The sequence below is a fragment of the Ranitomeya variabilis genome, chromosome 2 (assembly GCF_051348905.1).
Source record: "Ranitomeya variabilis isolate aRanVar5 chromosome 2, aRanVar5.hap1, whole genome shotgun sequence".
In the NCBI taxonomy this organism is placed as follows: Eukaryota; Metazoa; Chordata; class Amphibia; order Anura; family Dendrobatidae; genus Ranitomeya; species Ranitomeya variabilis.
Window position 1 is genome coordinate 20,940,488 of NC_135233.1, and position 20,272 is coordinate 20,960,759.

Sequence of the window (20,272 nt, forward strand, 5' to 3'; positions counted from 1 at the left end):
CAAGGGGAGCGGTCTGTGTGTGAGAGGGGAGACCATGGGGAGCGGTCTGTGTGTGAGAGGGGAGACCATGGGGAGCGGTCTGTGTGATAGATGGGAGACCATGGGGAGCGGTCTGTGTGATAGAGGGGAGACTATGGGGAGCGGTCTGTGTGAGAGAGGGGAGACTATGGGGAGCGGTCTGTGTGAGAGAGGGGAGACCATGGGGAGCGGTCTGTGTGATACAGAGGAGACCATGGGGAGCGGTCTGTGTGAGAGAGGGGAGACCATGGGGAGCGGTCTGTGTGATAGATACAGAGGAGACCATGGGGGCGGTCTGTGTGATAGAGGGGAGACCATGGGGAGCGGTCTGTGTGATAGAGAGGAGACCATGGGGGTGGTCTGTGTGATAGAGGGGAGACCATGGGGAGCGGTCTGTGTGATAGAGGGGAGACCATGGGGAGCGGTCTGTGTGATAGAGAGGAGACCATGGGGGTGGTCTGTGTGATAGAGGGGAGACCATGGGGAGCGGTCTGTGTGATAGAGGGGAGACCATGGGGAGCGGTCTGTGTGATAGAGGGGAGACCATGGGGAGCGGTCTGTGTGATAGAGGGGAGACCATGGGGAGCGGTCTGTGTGATAGAGGGGAGACCATGGGGAGCGGTCTGTGTGATAGAGGGGAGACCATGGGGAGCGGTCTGTGTGATAGAGAGGAGACCATGGGGGTGGTCTGTGTGATAGAGGGGAGACCATGGGGAGCGGTCTGTGTGATAGAGGGGAGACCATGGGGAGCGGTCTGTGTGATAGAGGGGAGACCATGGGGAGCGGACTGCGTGATGGAGGGGAGACCATGGGGAGCGGTCTGTGTGATAGAGGGGAGACCATGGGGAGCGGTCTGTGTGTGAGGAGACCATGGGGAGCGGTCTGTGTGTGAGGAGACCATGGGGAGCGGTCTGTGTGTGAGGAGACCATGGGGAGCGGTCTGTGTGTGAGGAGACCATGGGGAGCGGTCTGTGTGAGAGGAGACCATGGGGAGCGGTCTGTGTGTGAGGAGACCATGGGGAGCGGTCTGTGTGAGAGGAGACCATGGGGAGCGGACACTGATTATCTCCACGCTCTGACGGCTGCACAGCCATAGACTCGTCCTCTGTACTTGTATCCTAGTTACTGCAGCAGTTGTGGTGATGTCATGGTCATGTGATGATGATCAGTCACGTGAGGGGAGGAGTAAAGCAGGGCATTTCCTGTGATGTATGGAAGGTCCTACAGTCTCTGCCATGTAATTACCTGATCACATGACGGTGACGTCAGCACAGGTCCTGTCCCCAGCAGGAGGTGACATGCGCAGTGATCGCTCGGTGAGCCGCCGCTTCCTTTGTTTCCTCTCTGTATATTCTGCTTTCCTCTCTCGGTTTCTTATCCCGCAGTTGTCCTGGATGGTGAACATGATGCGGGGGGCGGCCTGACGTGTAGAATGTACTCTGTGGGGGTCTTGTGCATATGATATGCTCGGGGACAGTGTATATAATACAATTGGGTGTCTGTGTATATAATATACTGGGGGGGGGGGCTGTGTATATAATATACTGGGGGGGGGCTGTGTATATAATATACTGGGGGGGGGCTGTGTATATAATATACTGGGGGGGGGCTGTGTATATAATATACTGGGGGGGGGGCTGTGTATATAATATACTGGGGGGGGGCTGTGTATATAATATACTGGGGGGGGGCTGTGTATATAATATACTGGGGGGCTGTGCATATAATATACTGGGGGCTGTGTATATAATATACTGGGGGGGCTGTGTATGTAATATACTGGGGGGGGCTGTGTTTGTAATATACTGGGGGGGCTGTGTATATAATATACTGGGGGGGCTGTGTATATCATATACTGGGGGGGCTGTGTATATAATATACTGGGGGGGCTGTGTATATAATATACTGGGGGGGCTGTGTATATAATATACTGGGGGGGCTGTGTATATAATATACTGGGGGGGCTGTGTATATAATATACTGGGGGGGCTGTGTATATAATATACTGGGGGGGCTGTGTATATAATATACTGGGGGGGCTGTGTATATAATATACTGGGGGGGGCTGTGTATATAATATACTGGGGGGGCTGTGTATATAATATACTGGGGGGGCTGTGCATATAATATACTGGGGGGGGCTGTGTATATAATATACGGGGGGGGCTGTGTATATAATATACTGGGGGGGCTGTGTATATAATATACTGGGGGGGCTGTGTATATAATGTACTCGTGAGATTGTGTATATAATTTGGGGAGGGACTGTATTTAATATACTGGGGCTGTGTATATAATATACTGGGGGTCTGTGTATATAATATAAGGGGGGGCTGTGTATATAATATACTGGGGGGGCTGTGTATATAATATACTGGGGGGGGCTGTGTATATAATATACTGGGGGGGCTGTGTATATAATATACTGGGGGGGCTGTGCATATAATATACTGGGGGGGGCTGTGTATATAATATACGGGGGGGGCTGTGTATATAATATACTGGGGGGGCTGTGTATATAATATACTGGGGGGGCTGTGTATATAATATACTGGGGGGGGCTGTGTATATAATATACTGGGGGGGGCTGTGTATATAATGTACTCGTGAGATTGTGTATATAATTGGGGGAGGGACTGTATTTAATATACTGGGGCTGTGTATATAATATACTGGGGGTCTGTGTATATAATATAAGGGGGGGCTGTGTATATAATATACTGGGGGGGGCTGTGTATATAATATACTGGGGGGGGCTGTGTATATAATATACTGGGGGGGGCTGTGTATATAATATACTGGGGGGGCTGTGTATATAATATACTGGGGGGGCTGTGTATATAATGTACTCGTGAGATTGTGTATATAATTGGGGGAGGGACTGTATTTAATATACTGGGGCTGTGTATATAATATACTGGGGGTCTGTGTATATAATATAAGGGGGGGCTGTGTATATAATATACTGGGGGGCTGTGTTTATAATGTACTCGTGGGATTGTGTATATAATTGGGGGAGGGACTGTATTTAATATACTGGGGCTGTGTATATAATTGGAGGGCTGAATGTATAATGTACTCGGAGTCTGTATATAATTGGGAGGGGCTGTGTATTTAAATGGAGGAGAGACTATATAATATACTGGGGGGTTGTGTATATAATATACTTGGTGGGTCTGTATATAATATACTTGGGAGGTGCTGTGTATTTTTAATTGGGGGGTCTCTGTATATAATTTGGGGGGGCTGTGTATATAATTGGGGGTATATAATTGGGGGGGCTGTGTACATAATATACTTGGGAGGGGCTGTGTCTATAATTGTGGAGGGGGCTGTATATAATATACTTGGGAGGGGCTGTGTCTATAATTGTGGAGGGGGCTGTATATAATATACTTGGGAGGGGCTATGTATATAATTGTGGAGGGGGCTGTATATAATATACTTGGGAGGGGCTGTGTATAATTTACTTGGGAGGGGGCTGTATATAATTGTGGAGGGGGCTGTGTATAATTTACTTGGGAGGGGGCTGTATATAATTGTGGAGGGGGCTGTGTATAATTTACTTGGGAGGGGGCTGTATATAATTGTGGAGGGGGCTGTGTATAATTGGAGGGGGCTGTATATAATATACTTGGGAGGGGGCTGTATATAATTGTGGAGGGGGGCTGTGTATATAATTTGGGGGCTGTGTATATAATTGTGCAGGGGGCTGTATATAATATACTTGGGAGGGGCTGTGTATATAATTGTGGAGGGGGGCTGTGTATATAATTTGGGGGTCTGTATATAATTTGGGGGCTGTGCATATAATTGTGGAGGGGGCTGTGCATATAATATACTTTGGAGGGGGCTGTATATAATATACTTGGGAGGGGGCTGTATATAATTGTGGAGGGGGCTGTATGTAATTGTGGAGGGGGGCTGTGTATATAATTTGGGGGCTGTGTATATAATTGTGGAGGGGGCTGTATATAATATACTTGGGAGGGGCTCTGTATATAATTGTGGAGGGGGCTGTATATAATATACTTGGGAGGGGGCTGTGTATGTAATTGTGGAGGGGGGCTGTGTATATAATTTGGGGGTCTGTATATAATTTGGGGGCTGTGTATGTAATTGTGGGGGGGGGCTGTGCATATAATATACTCGGGGGGGACTTGAGACACAGTAAGTGACTGCTCAGCCGGTCGCTATCCTCCGCAGTGATCTTTTGAAGTATTTGTGTTGAGAAGTGTTCTGGTAAATATTTATACTTTGATTATTATTTAGACAAATATACTTCAATATCTTTGATAATTTTGTCTTTCAGTATTGGCTTTAGAAGTGATATTCATAGGGGTACAACGACAGAAGGAATGGCGGGGACCAGGTAGCGCAGCAATGAGAACAGTGGGGGATTGTTGTGGGAGAAGAATGTTTTTTAAGTGGAATTCCCCTTTAAGAGCGCGTATACTAATGGTGTGCTGTCTTCTAATTTGGGATGATGTGCAGTGGAGATAAGTGGTAGAATGTGGGCACAGGCTTCCTGCAGGGCAGATTGACAATGGAAATGGCTGTGGTTTTGGGTGGATGGCAGAATCACTTGCTGTAAGGCCTCATTCACAGATCTGTGATTTTTCTCCTAGGAATAAACACGGACCTTTGTCCATCAGTGGTTTCAGTCTGAGTTTTCATCAGTGTTTGGTTCGTCTGGCAGTTTTTACCATCAGAGTTTTATCAGTGATTTTTAACTGATGAAAAAAACAAAATCTGCAAAACTTCTATATATTACATTGTTAATCAGAGACAGCGCACGGATTGTACGCTCGTGCCATCCCTGTGCTGTCCATCATTTTCCTTGACCCGTAGACTTGTATGTGTGATTTTAATCCCCAACCCTCATCAACATATCGGACACACGTGCCCTAAAAAAAAAGTACAAACGTGAACAGGCTCATAGACTGTACAGTGACATGTAAATGTTCGTGCACCCCTTGTCAAAATGATTATTGTTTATAAAAACCCAGCCTCCTCTAACCTTGTGCCAAAATCCAGCAGCCATGGGTTCTTCTAAGCAGCTGCCGATCACTCTGAAAATGAAAATGGTGGAGGCCACAAAGCAGGAGAAGGCTTGAAGAAGATAGCAAAGCGTTTTCAAGTTGACCTTTCCTCAGTTTGAAATGTTAATAAGTAATGGCAGTTACCAGGAACAGTGGAGATCAAGATAAGGTCTGGAAGACCAAGCAAAATTTCAGTGAGAGCTGCTCGTAGAATTGCTAGAGAGGCAAATCAGAACCCCCACTTGACTGCGAAATACCTTCAGAAAGATTTAGCAGACTCTGTAGTTGTGGTACATTTTTCTACTGTTCAGAGAGACACCTGCACAAATATGGCCTTCATGGAAGTGTCATCAGAAGAAAACCTCTCCTGTGTCCTCGCCATAAAAGTTGGTGTGAGAAATATGTGAAAGAACATCTAAACAAGCCTGATGCATTTTGTAAACAAGTCCTGTAGACCGATGAGGATAAAATAGAAATCTTTGGCCACAATGATCAGAGGTATGTTTGGAGAAAAAGGCACAGAATTTCAGGAAAAGAACATCTCACCAACCATTAAGCATTGGGGTGGATCAATCTTGCCTTGGGGTTGTGTTTGCAGCCAATGGCACAGGGAACATTTCAGGGGTAGAGGAAAGAATGGATCCAATGAAATTTCAACAAATTCTTGAGGTAAGCATAACACCATCTGCAAAAAGCTGAAGGCAAAAGAAATAGAGGATGGCTTCTACAAATGGATAATGATCCTAAACACACATCACAATCCACAATAGACGACCTCAAAAGCCGCAAGCTAAAGGTTTTACAATGGCCCTCACAGTCCCCTGATCTGAACATCATTGAAAATCTGTGTCTAGACCTCAAAATATCAGAGGATGCAAGACGACCCAGGAATCTCATAGAACGGAGGAATTCTCCAAGAAAGAATGGATGAAAATCCCTCAAACAGGAATTGAAAGACTTGTCTGTCTACAAAAAGTGTTTACAAGCTGTGATACTTTCAAAAGGGGGAGCTACTAGGTACTCACCATGCAAGAAGCAACAAACTTTTGCATCTGCCCATTTTCCTTTTTGTAATTTTTAAAATTTTAAAAGATGACACATTTTTTTTGCCTAAAATACAAAGGAAATGTGTCATCTGTAACTTTAGCCCTTTTAGATATCAGTTTTATCCATGAGAATAACAACACCTATGTGATTCCGGACTTCTGAATAAGGCCTTAAAGGGATCCTGTCACCTGAATTTGGCGGGACCAGTTTTCAGTCATATGGGCGGGTGTTGTGAATCTGCTTTTGGGCTCCTTCTGGTGGTGGCTAGTGGTACTGGTGACTCGGGTCTGTTTTCTTTCTCAGTTCACCTGTTTTCATCAGTAGTGGGGTGTTCCTATTTAATCCTGCTCTTCAGTCATTGCCTTGCCGGCCATCAATGTAACCAGAGCCTTTCTGTTGCATGTTCCTGCTCCTAGACTACTGATCAGCTAAGTTGGACTCTTAGTCCTAAGTTTGTTGCATTTTTGTTCCAGTTTACAGTTAAGTCTTTCTCTGTAGCTGGAAGCTCTTGTGGGCTGAAATTACCACTCCGGTGTCATGAGTTGACACATGAGTTTTAAAGTAATTTCAGGATGGTATTTTAAAAGGGTTTTCAGCTGACCGTGCAGTTCCCTTTTGTATCTTTCTACTATCTAGTAAGCGGACCTCGCTTTGCTGAACCTACCTTCATACTGCGTATGTCTTTTCCTCTGAACTCACCGTCAATATATGTGGGGGGCTTCTGTCTCCTTTTTGGGGGAATTTCCCTAGAGGTAAGCCAGGTCTGTTTTTTCCTCTACTAGGGTAAGGTAGTTCTCCGGCTGGCGAGAGACTTCTAGGGATAAAACTTAGGCACGCCCCCCGGCCACTATTAGTTGTGTGGTAGGTTTAGCTCACGGTCAGCTCGAGATTCCATCACCCAAGAGCTCGTTCGTTATTTATGTGTCCTGACGTTCCCCTGCCATTGGGAACCATGACAGGCGGGGTTTTCGGGTGTTTGATTCACCCTTTCCTTACCCGCTGGCTGCAATATTGGATTGAAATTCATTCTCTGTCCTCCATAGTACATGCCTGCGCAAGGCAGGGGGACACAAAAGGCAAATGGTAAAAAGTGCTAATACAGTGCAGATACACAGTGCTATTGTGTGCATTTAAGGGAGAGCAGGGAAGGTTAGTCTAAAGAGATGTGTTTTTAGAGCAGGCTTGAAGCTGGATACTGGCAATTAACTGGATTGTCCTGTGGGTAGTGCTTTCCAGAAAACGGGGACAGCACGAGAGAAGCCATGGATATGGGAGTGGGAAGTTTGGATAATGGAGGATGTTAGTCTTAGGTCATTAATGGTGCAAAGAGGATGAGTAGGGTAATAGACTGATGAGGGAGCAGATGTAGGGCAGTGCAGAACTCTAAAAAAAAAAACAGTACACAGGTAACGTTGCTTACCTGTCACGGCCTCCAAACAAATGCACTTTCAAGGTGCAGCTGACCCAAGTTAAAATGGCAACTACACAGGTGCAATAATACCGATGAGGCAGCCAGCCTACAATCAGGGATTGGCCGCTTGGCACACCAGTGCAGACAAATAAACTGTATGTGGCGTGTTCACACAGAAATGCAGAGCATCTGACTCAAAGCCTATTAGTGATGCCATATGGCGGGCTTAATCAGTGCTGACTAATGCATCCTGTGTGAACAGCGGCCACAGTATACAGAGCCAAACGGGTCCAACTGCACCCTGAAAGATATAAAGTGCACAAAAACATAATAATGTATGCAAGGTATTGGTTTATATTATGGCCACGATACTTGAGACGGCAACCCGCGTCAAGGGTCCTTGTATCTTGCCGGTCCTACTCTAAACAAAAAACACAAAAGAGGAAAAACCTCCACCAACTTCTAGGAAAAAAAAAGAAGTGCAGAACTCTGTAGCAGGGCTGTGGAGTTGGTGTCCATTTTGGTGGAGTTCGAATAAAATGAAGCACCTCCAACTCCTAAAATATATAATAAATTGGGTACAGTAGTGCAATGCAGAATGTGCTGAAGAATTTGGGGAAGTTATGAAATGTCCTATAAATGTCTGTCCTGTTCCTGATATAAGGATCTTGGCTTTTAGTTGATGAATCTGTGCTACACTTTATGTACGTGATTATACAAAAAAAGGAAAAGAGTCATAGCTAGATAAATAGAAAATAGATACCAAATTTTATTAAATACAAATTAAACACACCATACAAAAATTATGTTTAAAAGAAGCAACGTATAGAGCAATCAAAAATAGGCCAGTAAATGTATATTGGGTTAGTGACAAAATATCGCCCAAGATAGTGAGTGCCAGCGGACCTGCAGCACAACTAGGGATGTAAAATCTTAATTGTCACATAAAAAGAAAAACAGAACACTGGATAGTGACTAGTTAGTATAGCTTAGGGTGGACAGAGTAACTGTCATAATCAGGCTCACAGGTGCAACCAGCTACCAGCGGCTGATTTATAAAGCATATCCACCCATTAAAGTGTACCAAACTAACAAACTCCAGCGGCAAAAGTATATCAGCTGACAAAGAAAGATAATAAATATACATGTGAAGTCACATAACATTACCCGTCATGGTGTAGTGCAGGGCGGCTGGGACTCTCCCCGACGTACGTTTCAGTACGAATGACCTTCCTTACTTGGATGGAAGAAAAGTGCTCCTCTTTTTTCCATCATCGGAAATTGTGCTGGAATTATGCCATCTATTAGAAAAATCTATTCACCCGATGCTATATGTGGTGGGAAGAAACGGACTACATCTCTACTGTAATATTTATAATATACAGCTTATGTTCCCTATTGTTCCTCCGCTTTTCCCCTTTCCCCCTCCCTTCCCCCTTCCCCCCTTCTTTTCTCCCCTTTTTTTTTTTTTTTTTTTTTTTTTTTGGTGTTTTTAAAAAAATGGGTGTCATTTTTTGGATTCAATACATATTATATGGTTGTATCTGCAGCACGGAAAAAAGCACTTGCTGGTTGCAGTATAAACGCCGATATATTATCTCTTTATAGCCCTGGTGCAGTCTGACGCGCACGGTACCTTTTCACTGTCTGCTAACATGCCGTGGGACGGTGCCGACTTCCGTGTACCAGGTTGCTTGGTGACGGCCAGGCGCCGGCCGCCCCATGTGACCTGGGTCCGGATTCTTGGTGCCGCTGTGCGGTGATGGGCAGCGATGCGATGGTGCGCGCCCAGCTTATTCCTATTGGTGCCTTCTGACCATGTGATCAGTTCGGACGCATATAAATACTGAGACACTTTCTAGTAATAGCCACGCCCCCTGAGGAAGGTCATTCGTACTGAAACGTACGTCGGGGAGAGTCCCAGCCGCCCTGCACTACACCATGACGGGTAATGTTATGTGACTTCACATGTATATTTATTATCTTTCTTTGTCAGCTGATATACTTTTGCCGCTGGAGTTTGTTAGTTTGGTACACTTTAATGGGTGGATATGCTTTATAAATCAGCCGCTGGTAGCTGGTTGCACCTGTGAGCCTGATTATGACAGTTACTCTGTCCACCCTAAGCTATACTAACTAGTCACTATCCAGTGTTCTGTTTTTCTTTTTATGTGACAATTAAGATTTTACATCCCTAGTTGTGCTGCAGGTCCGCTGGCACTCACTATCTTGGGCGATATTTTGTCACTAACCCAATATACATTTACTGGCCTATTTTTGATTGCTCTATACGTTGCTTCTTTTAAACATAATTTTTGTATGGTGTGTTTAATTTGTATTTAATAAAATTTGGTATCTATTTTCTATTTATCTAGCTATGACTCTTTTCCTTTTTTTGTATAATATGCAGCTCCTGAGTCGCTTATGTTCACAATATGCAATTGGCATATAGATGTTAGGTAGACATCGCAATATATATGGTAAATTATGATTTGGAGAGGTTTTTTTCTATTTATGTACGTGATCAGTAGTGCGGCTGGTGTGGAGTCGGAGTTGAGGAGTCTGTGGTTTGGCTTACTGACTCCACAGCCCTGCTCTGTAGCGGATGGGTAACCAGTGTAATGGCTGGCACAGGGTTGGGGCATCGGTGTAGCGGCTGCACAGGAATCAGGGTGGATAAAAATCAATGTTTTTTAAAAAAAATAAAAAAAATCGGATTTTTTTGATTTAAATCGGATTTTTTTGATTTAAATCGGATTTTTTTCAATAAACTGCTTTTTGAGGAAAATATTTTACCATCCAAAGGTTCTTCCATCATGAGATAAAGCTGAGTTGTTTAACTCAGTAGAATAAAGGCTGTATATGTGTAACATTCACAATGCCATGCTCTTCCAGAGGTTTCTGTAGGATGCTGACTATCCAACAAGTTTGGGCATGTCAACTGAATGGAAAAAGAAACTAAACCAAAAGTGAAACCAAGCTAGAAGTGTGGAATTAAAGGGGCAGTATGAACAAAATGTGGAGGCTATTAATAGTTTATACAATTAAGACATGCTGCTTTTAAACACCTACCTATTGCCATATAGTAAAACAAAAAAGATTTTTACTTACTTTGGGGTCCCCCCCTCACCCTGGCGTTAGATCGTTGCCCCTAGTTTCGTCCGTGTAACTATGGGCGCACATGCGCACTGCTCTCACTTCTCATTTTAATCGTGATTTATATTAAAAAAAACCTTTTGATTTAAATCAGTGATTTAAATCATGATTAAAATCATGATTTAAATCGATCCGATTTAAATAGAAAAAAATCTTTTGATTTAAATCGTGATTTAAATCATGATTTAAATCGGCGTGATTTAAATCAATCCACCCTGACAGGAATATGATCCTGGCTGCTGCATTCAGGACGGATTGGAGAGCGGAGAGTTTAGTAAGAGGGAGAACGATCAGTAGAGAGTTGCAATAGTCCAGACGAGAGTCGCAAATGAATAAGGGCGACAGTAAAAGATTTTGCTGAATCATAGGTGAGGAAAAGGAGGCAAATAATATGCAAAGACAAACAAACAAACTTGAAGGCGAGCTTTAGGTTTAATTAGATAACCTTACAGCGTTTGGGAACAGACACAAGAGATTGGACATATCATAAACTAAATGTTGCAAAGGGAGAAGAGAGATTCAGGCTTTACAAGGGTAAATAGCAGAGAAAATGAACATATACCAGTATGAAGAGAAGAGTGTTAGATTTCTGCCATATTTACCTGCTGTGCTGAGCAGTGTGTATCCTGTGTAATACTATATTCGCTATAGTGGGAGCCGGACGCCGAATACATAATATAATCCTCAGTCTGGTATATAGGTCACCTGCATTGTGTACTGTGTGTCGTCCTGTGTAACTCCCAATTCATGACACCCTGAACGTCATCTAAGATTTTCTTCAAAATGTGATTTTGCGCTCAGTCCTTGTTTCCTCTATGTCTTTATGTACATAAATCTCACAAGTAAACTTTTTACTTTGAAAGACGATGATTAGTGATGAGCGAGTGCACTCGTTGCTCGGGTTTTCCTGAGCACGCCCGGGTGTCCTCCGAGTATTTGTAACTGCTCGGAGATTTAGTTTTCATTGAGGCAGCTGAGGCGTGCTCAGGAAAACCCGAGCAACGAGTGCACTCGCTCATCACTAATGATGATCTATTCTATTAGTGACCCCCGAGGATGGAGCAGGACAGAGACCACATGGCGGCTCGGATATTAGACCTCACCCTGGAGATAATCTACTGGATCACTGGAGAGGTGAGATCTTCACATCACTCTGATCTCTAGGAATAAAGCAGGGAAATGACGGGAAAGGTGAAGGATTCTTGTCCTCTGTGTAGTGATCGGCGTCTCCCCATACACAGGATCACACAGTAGTGAAGACGTCATCTGGGGAGTGTGTGACCCCCCGTGTGTCAGGAGGGCGGAGCAGGACCCCGAGTGACATCACCGAGCCTCCACCTCATTCACTGATACATGAGCAGAAGATCCTAGAACTGACCAATAGGATCACTGAGCTGCTGAGCGGAGAGGTGAGCGCTGCCGGGAATGCTGGGACATTATACAATAACGCCGGGGGAGGGGTCTGCTAATGGCGGGTCATTGTGTGTGTCAGGTTCCTATAAGGTGTCAGGACGTCACCGTCTATTTCTCCATGGAGGAGTGGGAGTATATAGAAGGACACAAGGATCTGTACAAGGACGCCATGATGGAGGATCACCGGTCCATCACATCTCTGGGTAAGAGGAGACCTTCCTGGGTTGTAGAGAACAGGTCTGAGAGTCGTCTAGATTCCCCATCATCTGCTCATCACATGTAGACAATGTATTCAGTCACTGCAGTTATTTCCTATAGATGGATCCAGTCCGAGAAATCCCCCGGAGAGAAGTCCCAGTCCTCTATATTCCCAGGATCGGCCAGAGAAGGAGGAAGATGTCCCCTGGGATCATCAGGTAGATGAAATGCCTACAAATCCTCTATAGATTGATGTAATGAGGCTTCTACTTATATCCGCGGCATATAGACTTGGTGATGTAGAGATTCTCTGACCCAGACATCCAGTCTTCACAGTTTGTCCCATGTTAAAACCTTTCAGGTCCTTATAGTTGTCCATTTTTAGTGCGTCACAGAGAAAAAATAGAAGAACCGACTGCTCTCTTACTTCCTGATATATCCCACTGCTACCAAGAGCCCTTGTCACAAGATATTCTACGTTATTCCCTTCATTGATGAGCGGTGGTAACGTTGTCGCTGATCAGTGTATGCCGTTTGGCCTGTCTATTGTTGGTTGTGGTCCGTACAAATGTTTTCTGCTTTTCTATAAGCTCGCGTTAGACTTTCAGCTGTTTTTAAATTGAGATTCAATGTGGATAAATGTAAAGGTATGAAGTATAAACGATGGTCAGCACTCACATCTTTTTGAAAGAATTGCTTTATTCATCCAGTAGTTGTTAATGCAGAAAATAAATATCCATTGCGCTCCCAGGCAACATGTTTCATACCTACATGGTCCATTGAGGCTTGACAAAAGACCATGCCAGTCTGAAACAAGTTGCCTGGGAGCACAGGAGATATTTCTTTTCTGCCTTTTTACATTTTGTGCCTTTTTATACTACTGGATCCAGGGCTGCCTCTAGGAATTTCGGGGGCTCCATACTGACAACATTTTTGGGGCCCCCTTGAGACTCCGCGTAGGCTCCACCTCAGCTCCGCCTCCACCCTTCGAACCTTCCACTGTTCCACCACCCACTCTTGGAAAAACTCAACTTCTCCACCACATCCTCATCAATCTGATATTAACATTTCCCATCAAACACCAGATCACACTCAGAACCAGCAGCTTTTGGTCTGGCCAAAAGAATTTTTAAGCCGCCACCACGACACGGTAGACTCATTTGGCTGGGCCCTACTCTACTCTAAACTCTTAAAGGGAACCTGTCACCTCAAATTGGCGGGATATGTAAATGCCTTTTTTCTGGTCCGATTGGCGGCGTTTCGTCTTCATTTCTCCACCCCACCAGTCCCTGTTGTCCGCAATATGTTCGAGAATTAGAGTACTTGTCCTCCATAGTTCGCGCGTGCGCAATGCAATCTTCGCTCGCACACGCACAGTATGCTTTGCCCAACTGCGGGCAAAACCGAAAAGTATTACTGCGCATGCGCACTATGTCCCGGAAGTATTTCGCTGTGTTCTGGGACATAGTGCGTGCGCAGTAATGCTTTTCGGCTTTGCCCACAGTTGGGCAAAGCATACTGCATGAGCAAAGATTGCATTGCGCACGTGCGAAATATGGAGGACAAGTACTCTAATTCTCGAACATATTGCGGACAACAGGGACGGATGTGGTGGAGAAATGAAGACGAAACGCCGCCCATTGGACCGGAAAAAAGGCATTTACATATTCCGCCAATTGGAGGTGACAGGTTCCCTTTAAATATAAAAATATTTTTAGGTATTTTTCTTTAAAGGAATGAGTCACATAAAATTTTTTTTAAGTGACCATTAATACAACATACAAGGGACAAATGCCATCACACCATGCCCAGATCACATAGTGACCGAATAATACCACATACAAGGGACAAATACTGTCACACCATGACCAGACCACATATTACCACCACATAGTGACCTATAATACCCCATATAAGGGACAAATGCCATCACACCATGACCCGACCACATATTACCACCACATAGTGACCAAATAATACCACATACAAGGAACAAATACCACCACACCATGACCAGACCACATACTACCACCACATAGTGAATGAATACTACAATACTGATCATTAATAAAAAAAAAACACAATACTAAGTGACATTATACACAGGAGCCTCTGTATTCAGTGTCAGTGTACAGATAATATAGTGATCACTGGTGACATTATACACAGGAGCTCTGTACAGAGTATACAATGTATAGTGTCAGTGTACCAGTGACGTCTCTAGCTGAAGTCCTTCATCTTTGCTTTTCTTTTTCATGCAGCACAGACCGCCATCACTTCTTCCTGCCAGGACTCATCTCTACATAAAATAACAGTTAGCTAGAGCACAGCTTCCAGAGCCCATTCCCCTCTTTTTCCCTTCCTTCTACACTACACGTCTGAATATAGATATGCACCCACCATTCCAAATATAAATTATAATCCGCTAGGCTTGAGCGACACGGATCGGTCAATTTCATAAGTCGCCGACTTTCGGCAAAGTCGGGTTTCGTGAAACCCGAGCCGATCCCAGTGTGGGATCGGCCATGCGGTCGGCGATCTTCGCGCCAGAGTCGCGTTTCGTATGACGCTTTAACCGCCATTTTTTCAGCCAATGAAGGAGTGTGGGCAGCGTGATGACATAGGTGTCGTCTTGCTTTCTGCGGCGTCACAAGGGGGTGGGGGGTATAAACGCCATCTTACCGTTTTGGATGTAGCGATTTACACAGTCCGAGGAGAGAGAGAGAACACGAAACCCGACTCGATCCTAAAAAAGTAAAAGTCGCTCAACCCTATAATCCGCCACTGAGCCCCTTCTAGCTGTACATGGCCACTTTCCCCATCTAATAAATATATAAATTTAATTAGCCCCTGTACTCTTTCCCCCAATTCATTGCCAGTCACTGCATATTCAACACCCCCCCACTATGAACCTCCTGCTACCCCAACTCATTATATTTACATGCCCCTTCCGCCCCAATTCATTGTCATGTCTTCTCTCTCCCACCCTCTATTCATTATCAACAGCTCTACCCCCACATTCAATACATAATTTACTCCCCCGCCCTCAAAATTCATTATTATTTGCTCTCTCCCGATCATTTACTCTCCCCACCCCCACCTTCAATTCAATTGCTGTCCCTCCCCTCCCCACTTAATCATGTGCAGTCCCCCTCCCCCCACTTCATTATGTACAGTCCCCTTTACCTCACCCATTTAATTCATTTTGTACAGGAAACAAAAAAGTTTTGTATACTTACCTCACAGTCGCTCCCCAGCAGCGCGGCTGTGCCTCCAGCGTCCGGTACATGTCGGGCGGCGCGTACGCGATGACATCATCGCTTACGCGCTGTCACCTGACAGGAATTACACAGAAGACGGAGGGAGCAGGAGCTGGGCAGCCGGGAAAGCTCCCGGGCCCCAGCGCCCACGTGTGCACCGCAGCGTGCACCACTTTGCTGCACGATGGGGCCCGATGAACAGTAGCACATAAGCGAGGCCCTGGACCTGCGGGCCCCTCTGTGTGCTGCTGTTCACCGGGCCCCATACAGCAGTAAGGGCAGTAATGCCCTGACGGTTGCCCTGACTGGATCAATAAAACAATTACCGTATATACTCGAGTATAAGCCGAGGCACCTAATTTTGCCACAAAATACTGGGTAAGCCTATTGACTCGAGTATAAGCCAGATATGCAATGTCCCCTCATTCCCTGTCCTTGTATGCATGGCCCTCCCTGTCCCTGTTCTGGTATGCAATGTCCCCTCATTCCCTGTCCTTGTATGCATGGCCCTCCCTGTCCCTGTTCTGGTATGCATGGCTCCCCCCGTCCCTGTCCTGGTATGCATGGCTCCCCCCGTCCCTGTCCTGGTATGCATGGCTCCCCTCGTCCCTGTCCTGGTATGCATGGCTCCCCCCGTCCCTGTCCTGGTATGCATGGCTCCCCCCGTCCCTGTCCTGGTATGCATGGCTCCCCCCGTCCCTGTCATGGTATGCATGGCTCCCCCCGTCCCTGTCATGGTATGCATGGCTCCCCCCGTCCCTGTCCTGGTATCCATGGCTTCCCCCGTCCCTGTCCTGGTATGCATGGCTCCCCCCGTCCCTGTCCTGGTATGCATGGTTCCCCCATCTCTGTCCTGTATGCATGGCTCCCACCGTCCCTGTCCTTGTATGCATGGCTCCCCCGTCCCTGTCCTGGTATGCATGGCTCCCCCGTCCCTGTCCTGGTATGCATGGCTCCCCCCGTCCCTGTCCTGGTATGCATGGCTTCCCCCGTCCCTGTCCTGGTATGCATGCTTCCCCCATCTCTGTCCTGTATGCATGGCTCCCACCGTCCCTGTCCTTGTATGCATGGCTCCCCCGTCCCTGTCCTTGTATGCATGGCTCCCCCGTCTCTGTCCTGTATGCATGGCTCCCCCGTCTCTGTCCTGTATGCATGGCTCCCCCCGTCTCTGTCCTGTATGCATGGCTCCCCCCGTCCCTGTCCTGGTATGCATGGCTCCCCCGTCTCTGTCCTGTATGCATGGCTCCCATGGTCTCTGTCCTGTATGCATGGCTCCCACCGTCCTTGTCCTTGTATGCATGGCTGCCCCCGTCCCTGTCCTGGTATGCATGGCTCCCCCGTCTCTGTCCTGTATGCATGGCTGCCCCCGTCCCTGTCCTGGTATGCATGGCTCCCCCGTCTCTGTCCTGTATGCATGGCTCCCACCGTCTCTGTCCTGTATGCATGGCTCCCCCCGTCCCTGTCCTGGTATGCATGGCTCCCCCGTCCCTGTCCTGGTATGCATGGCTGCCCCCGTCCCTGTCCTGGTATGCATGGCTCCCCCGTCTCTGTCCTGTATGCATGGCTCCCACCGTCTCTGTCCTGTATGCATGGCTCCCACGGACCCTTGTTTACTTAATTCTAAAAGAAACATATTTGGTATTGCTGGGTCCTTAAATGATCAGTCTATGAAAATATGAGTCACCCATATAGTAAATAGGGTATAATGGTGTGCACTCAGTTTGGGGCGAGGTGCTGGTGCCACGGACTGTAAGAGTCCAATTAAATATTAATTTAGAAGACACCGCACACTCTGGTAATTGAATATGCAAAAATAGGATAAATTTATTCAACATAAACAGCACATGTTCTATTTTTTCTTTTAGCGACTATATGAATAAGACTCGGGAGAGTCGAAACGTCAATGTTACTTTCTTGGTCACTTAATATATATTTGAATTTTGCTCCCATGTGCTGTTTACGTTGAATAAATTTATCCTATTTTTGCATATTCAATTACTAGAGTGTGCGGTGTCTTCTAAATTAATAACCCATATAGTAAACGCCATAAAGAAAAAAACATTTCAGACTCCATAATTGCCATTTTTCGGTCACTGAACCTCCCACATAAAATGTAATAAAAAGCAATTAAAACATTGTACCCAAAAAAAGGCGCTAATAACAAAGTCATCAATACATGAAAAAAAGAATACAAAAGTGACGGGCCTGAGTGTCCGGCAATGCAAACAAATTTTTTTGGTTTTTCTAACGTTCTGAATTTTTTTTTTGTAACCACTAAAATGTATATAATAAAGTATATACAAGATTGGCATCTGCCTAATCCCACTGACCTGACTATTCAGGTTCCCAAGTTATTTTTTTACCATAGAATACATTATATAAAAGCAAAACCCCAAAAAACCAGTGAAGGAGTTGTAATTTTTTTTAGACAATTTTATCCCACTTTTATTTTTTTTCCTCAGTACATTATATTGTAGATTGATTGGTGTCATTCATGTGTTTTTAACAATTTTTGACCTTCATCAGGATAAGATAAACTAGGGTAACTTTTTATTACTTCTCATGTCTTTAATGTGGGATTCTTGCAGGACAGTTCGGGTGGAACGTCGAGTGGATTTGAAAACATCTCATCAGTGTCATTGAGTGGTAAGAGCCGCTCGCAAATCTTGTTTCGCTCCTGGGAAGTTCGCAAACAATGTCTTCTTCGTGATCGTTATTTTTACCATTCTCATTGCTCTTTCTCTTTTCCAAGAATATTAGGGTGAAGGAGGGCCTTGTAGAAGGGGTGTGGTATATAAATGGGGGTGTGGGATCTGTAAAATTGGGTGTGGCATGTAAATGGAGTGTGGTCCGCCACTATTTCTACCCGTGTACTGCGGGACCTCTCCATGTGTCATATTCCTCTATGTCCTTTGTGCTTTGTTTCCTGCTTGTTGTTGTCTCAGATTTAGCAAAGTTTCATTAGTTTCTTTAGAAAACTATCCAATTTTTTGTTTCTTTCTCCAGATGAACACTTGATAGGAGACTTCAATCCACATCACAATATGTCTCTCTGTTACGAAGTAGAGGAAAACAATATCATAGAAGCCAAATTAATCACCGATGATGAACCTGCCGTCATTCAGTGCATTAATTTATCCTCTGATATCTCCGATCACTGGATACCTTCATCTGATCAATCGCTGATCCAGGCGCAAACTGGAAACGTATGGAAATATTTTAAAAATAAATCTAATCGTTCTTTGCCTGACAAAACTGTGACAGACGCACAGCCATTTTTATGTTCAGAATGTGGGAAATGTTTCGCCAAAGAAATTCAACTTAAGAGACATCAGAGAACTCACACGGGTGAGACGCCGTATTCATGTTCTCAGTGTGGGAAGTATTTTAGCCAGAAATCGCATCTTGTGGACCATCTAAGAATCCACACAGGAGAGAAACCATTTTCATGTTTAGAATGTGGGAAATGTTTTAACCATAAGAAAAATTGGTTAAGTCATCAGAGAACTCACACGGGGGAGAAGCCGCACCCATGTACCGAATGTGGGAAAAGTTTTAGTCGGAGATCATATCTTATGACTCATCTGAAAATCCACGCTGGTGAGAAGCCGTTCGCTTGTTCAGAATGTGGGAAATGTTTCAGTAATAAATCACATGTTTTGGAACATCTGAGAACTCACACAGGGGAGAAACCGTATTCGTGTTCCGAATGTGGGAAATGTTTCGCCCACAAATCCAATTTCGAAAGACATAAGAAAACTCATTTTAATGTTCAAATTGTTTTATAAAATGTTTCCGAGGTGAAGCGGCTATCTATATATGCCTTCTAATATACAAAGTAATCCCTTCAGGTCTCATGTTTTAAAAGAATGGCACAGCTTGAAGTCTCACTAGAGCGGGACATTAGTGCTAGAGTAGGAGTTCATTTTCTACCTCTCTAGTTGAACACCGCTGTCTCCTACTTATTTTGAAACATTTGTCTCTAAATATCCTCGTTTTTAGCTTAGCATGGAATTACATTTACAGAGACGAGCTACCATACCATAGTATAGACAAGGTCCAGGAGCCAGTATGTACTCGTGTGCCTCACTTTATCGATTTGTTCACTATTCTAAATAAATAAAACATGTTAAGTTTTGGCCTTTAATTTCTGATTCCTAAAATTGATTGGTTTGTGAACTTCCTGATATTCAGTTTGCAGAATAGATAATGTGAAGGTATTTTTGAGGCATGGTGATCAGTGAGTGGCTGAGTGGATATTTCTGTACATTTTCACAGTATGGAGATGGGACCAGAAGTAATGACAATATAAAAAAAATGATCAAAATATTGGTTTAGTGAAAAATGAAGCGTCTCATCATTTACTTTTTTCATTTTTTGTCCTGTTTTTTTTTTTTTGGGTTTAGTGCAGAGGTGGGGAACCTTTTTTCTGCCATTTTGAGTATTTATACTACGCTTCGGGGGCTGTACAAATTCCACTTCAACTCCTCCCACAAGGAACGTCCTGGCACTGGTGTCAGGATATAATATTTAATTTCCTGAGTCTCAGCATTCAGTAGTGAACATTGTGTGCACCAGCTCACAGAGCAAGAAGAAATTAAAGGACCAACGGCTATCAAACACAGCTGCCAGTCCAAGCTCTTGGATCCCCAGGAATCTGCCCATGGGCCGGAGAAAAGGTTATTAAGGGTCGTAGATGGCTGGCAGGACTGAAGTTCCCCATCCCT

The 20,272-nt window shown here is 44.9% G+C and overlaps 1 protein-coding gene across 1 annotated transcript; it reads left to right on the forward strand.

Moving 5' to 3' along the window:
• Nucleotides 1-1,199: 1,199 nt before the first annotated feature.
• LOC143804203 (gastrula zinc finger protein XlCGF66.1-like) lies at nt 1,200-19,690 on the forward strand. The gene is made up of 7 exons (XM_077282063.1): nt 1,200-1,334; nt 11,719-11,808; nt 11,916-12,083; nt 12,167-12,290; nt 12,406-12,503; nt 18,134-18,191; nt 18,552-19,690. The coding sequence occupies exons 2-7, from the start codon at nt 11,731-11,733 to the stop codon at nt 19,331-19,333; spliced, it is 1,308 nt and encodes a 435-aa protein (XP_077138178.1). The 5' UTR covers nt 1,200-1,334; nt 11,719-11,730; the 3' UTR covers nt 19,334-19,690.
• Nucleotides 19,691-20,272: the final 582 nt, after the last annotated feature.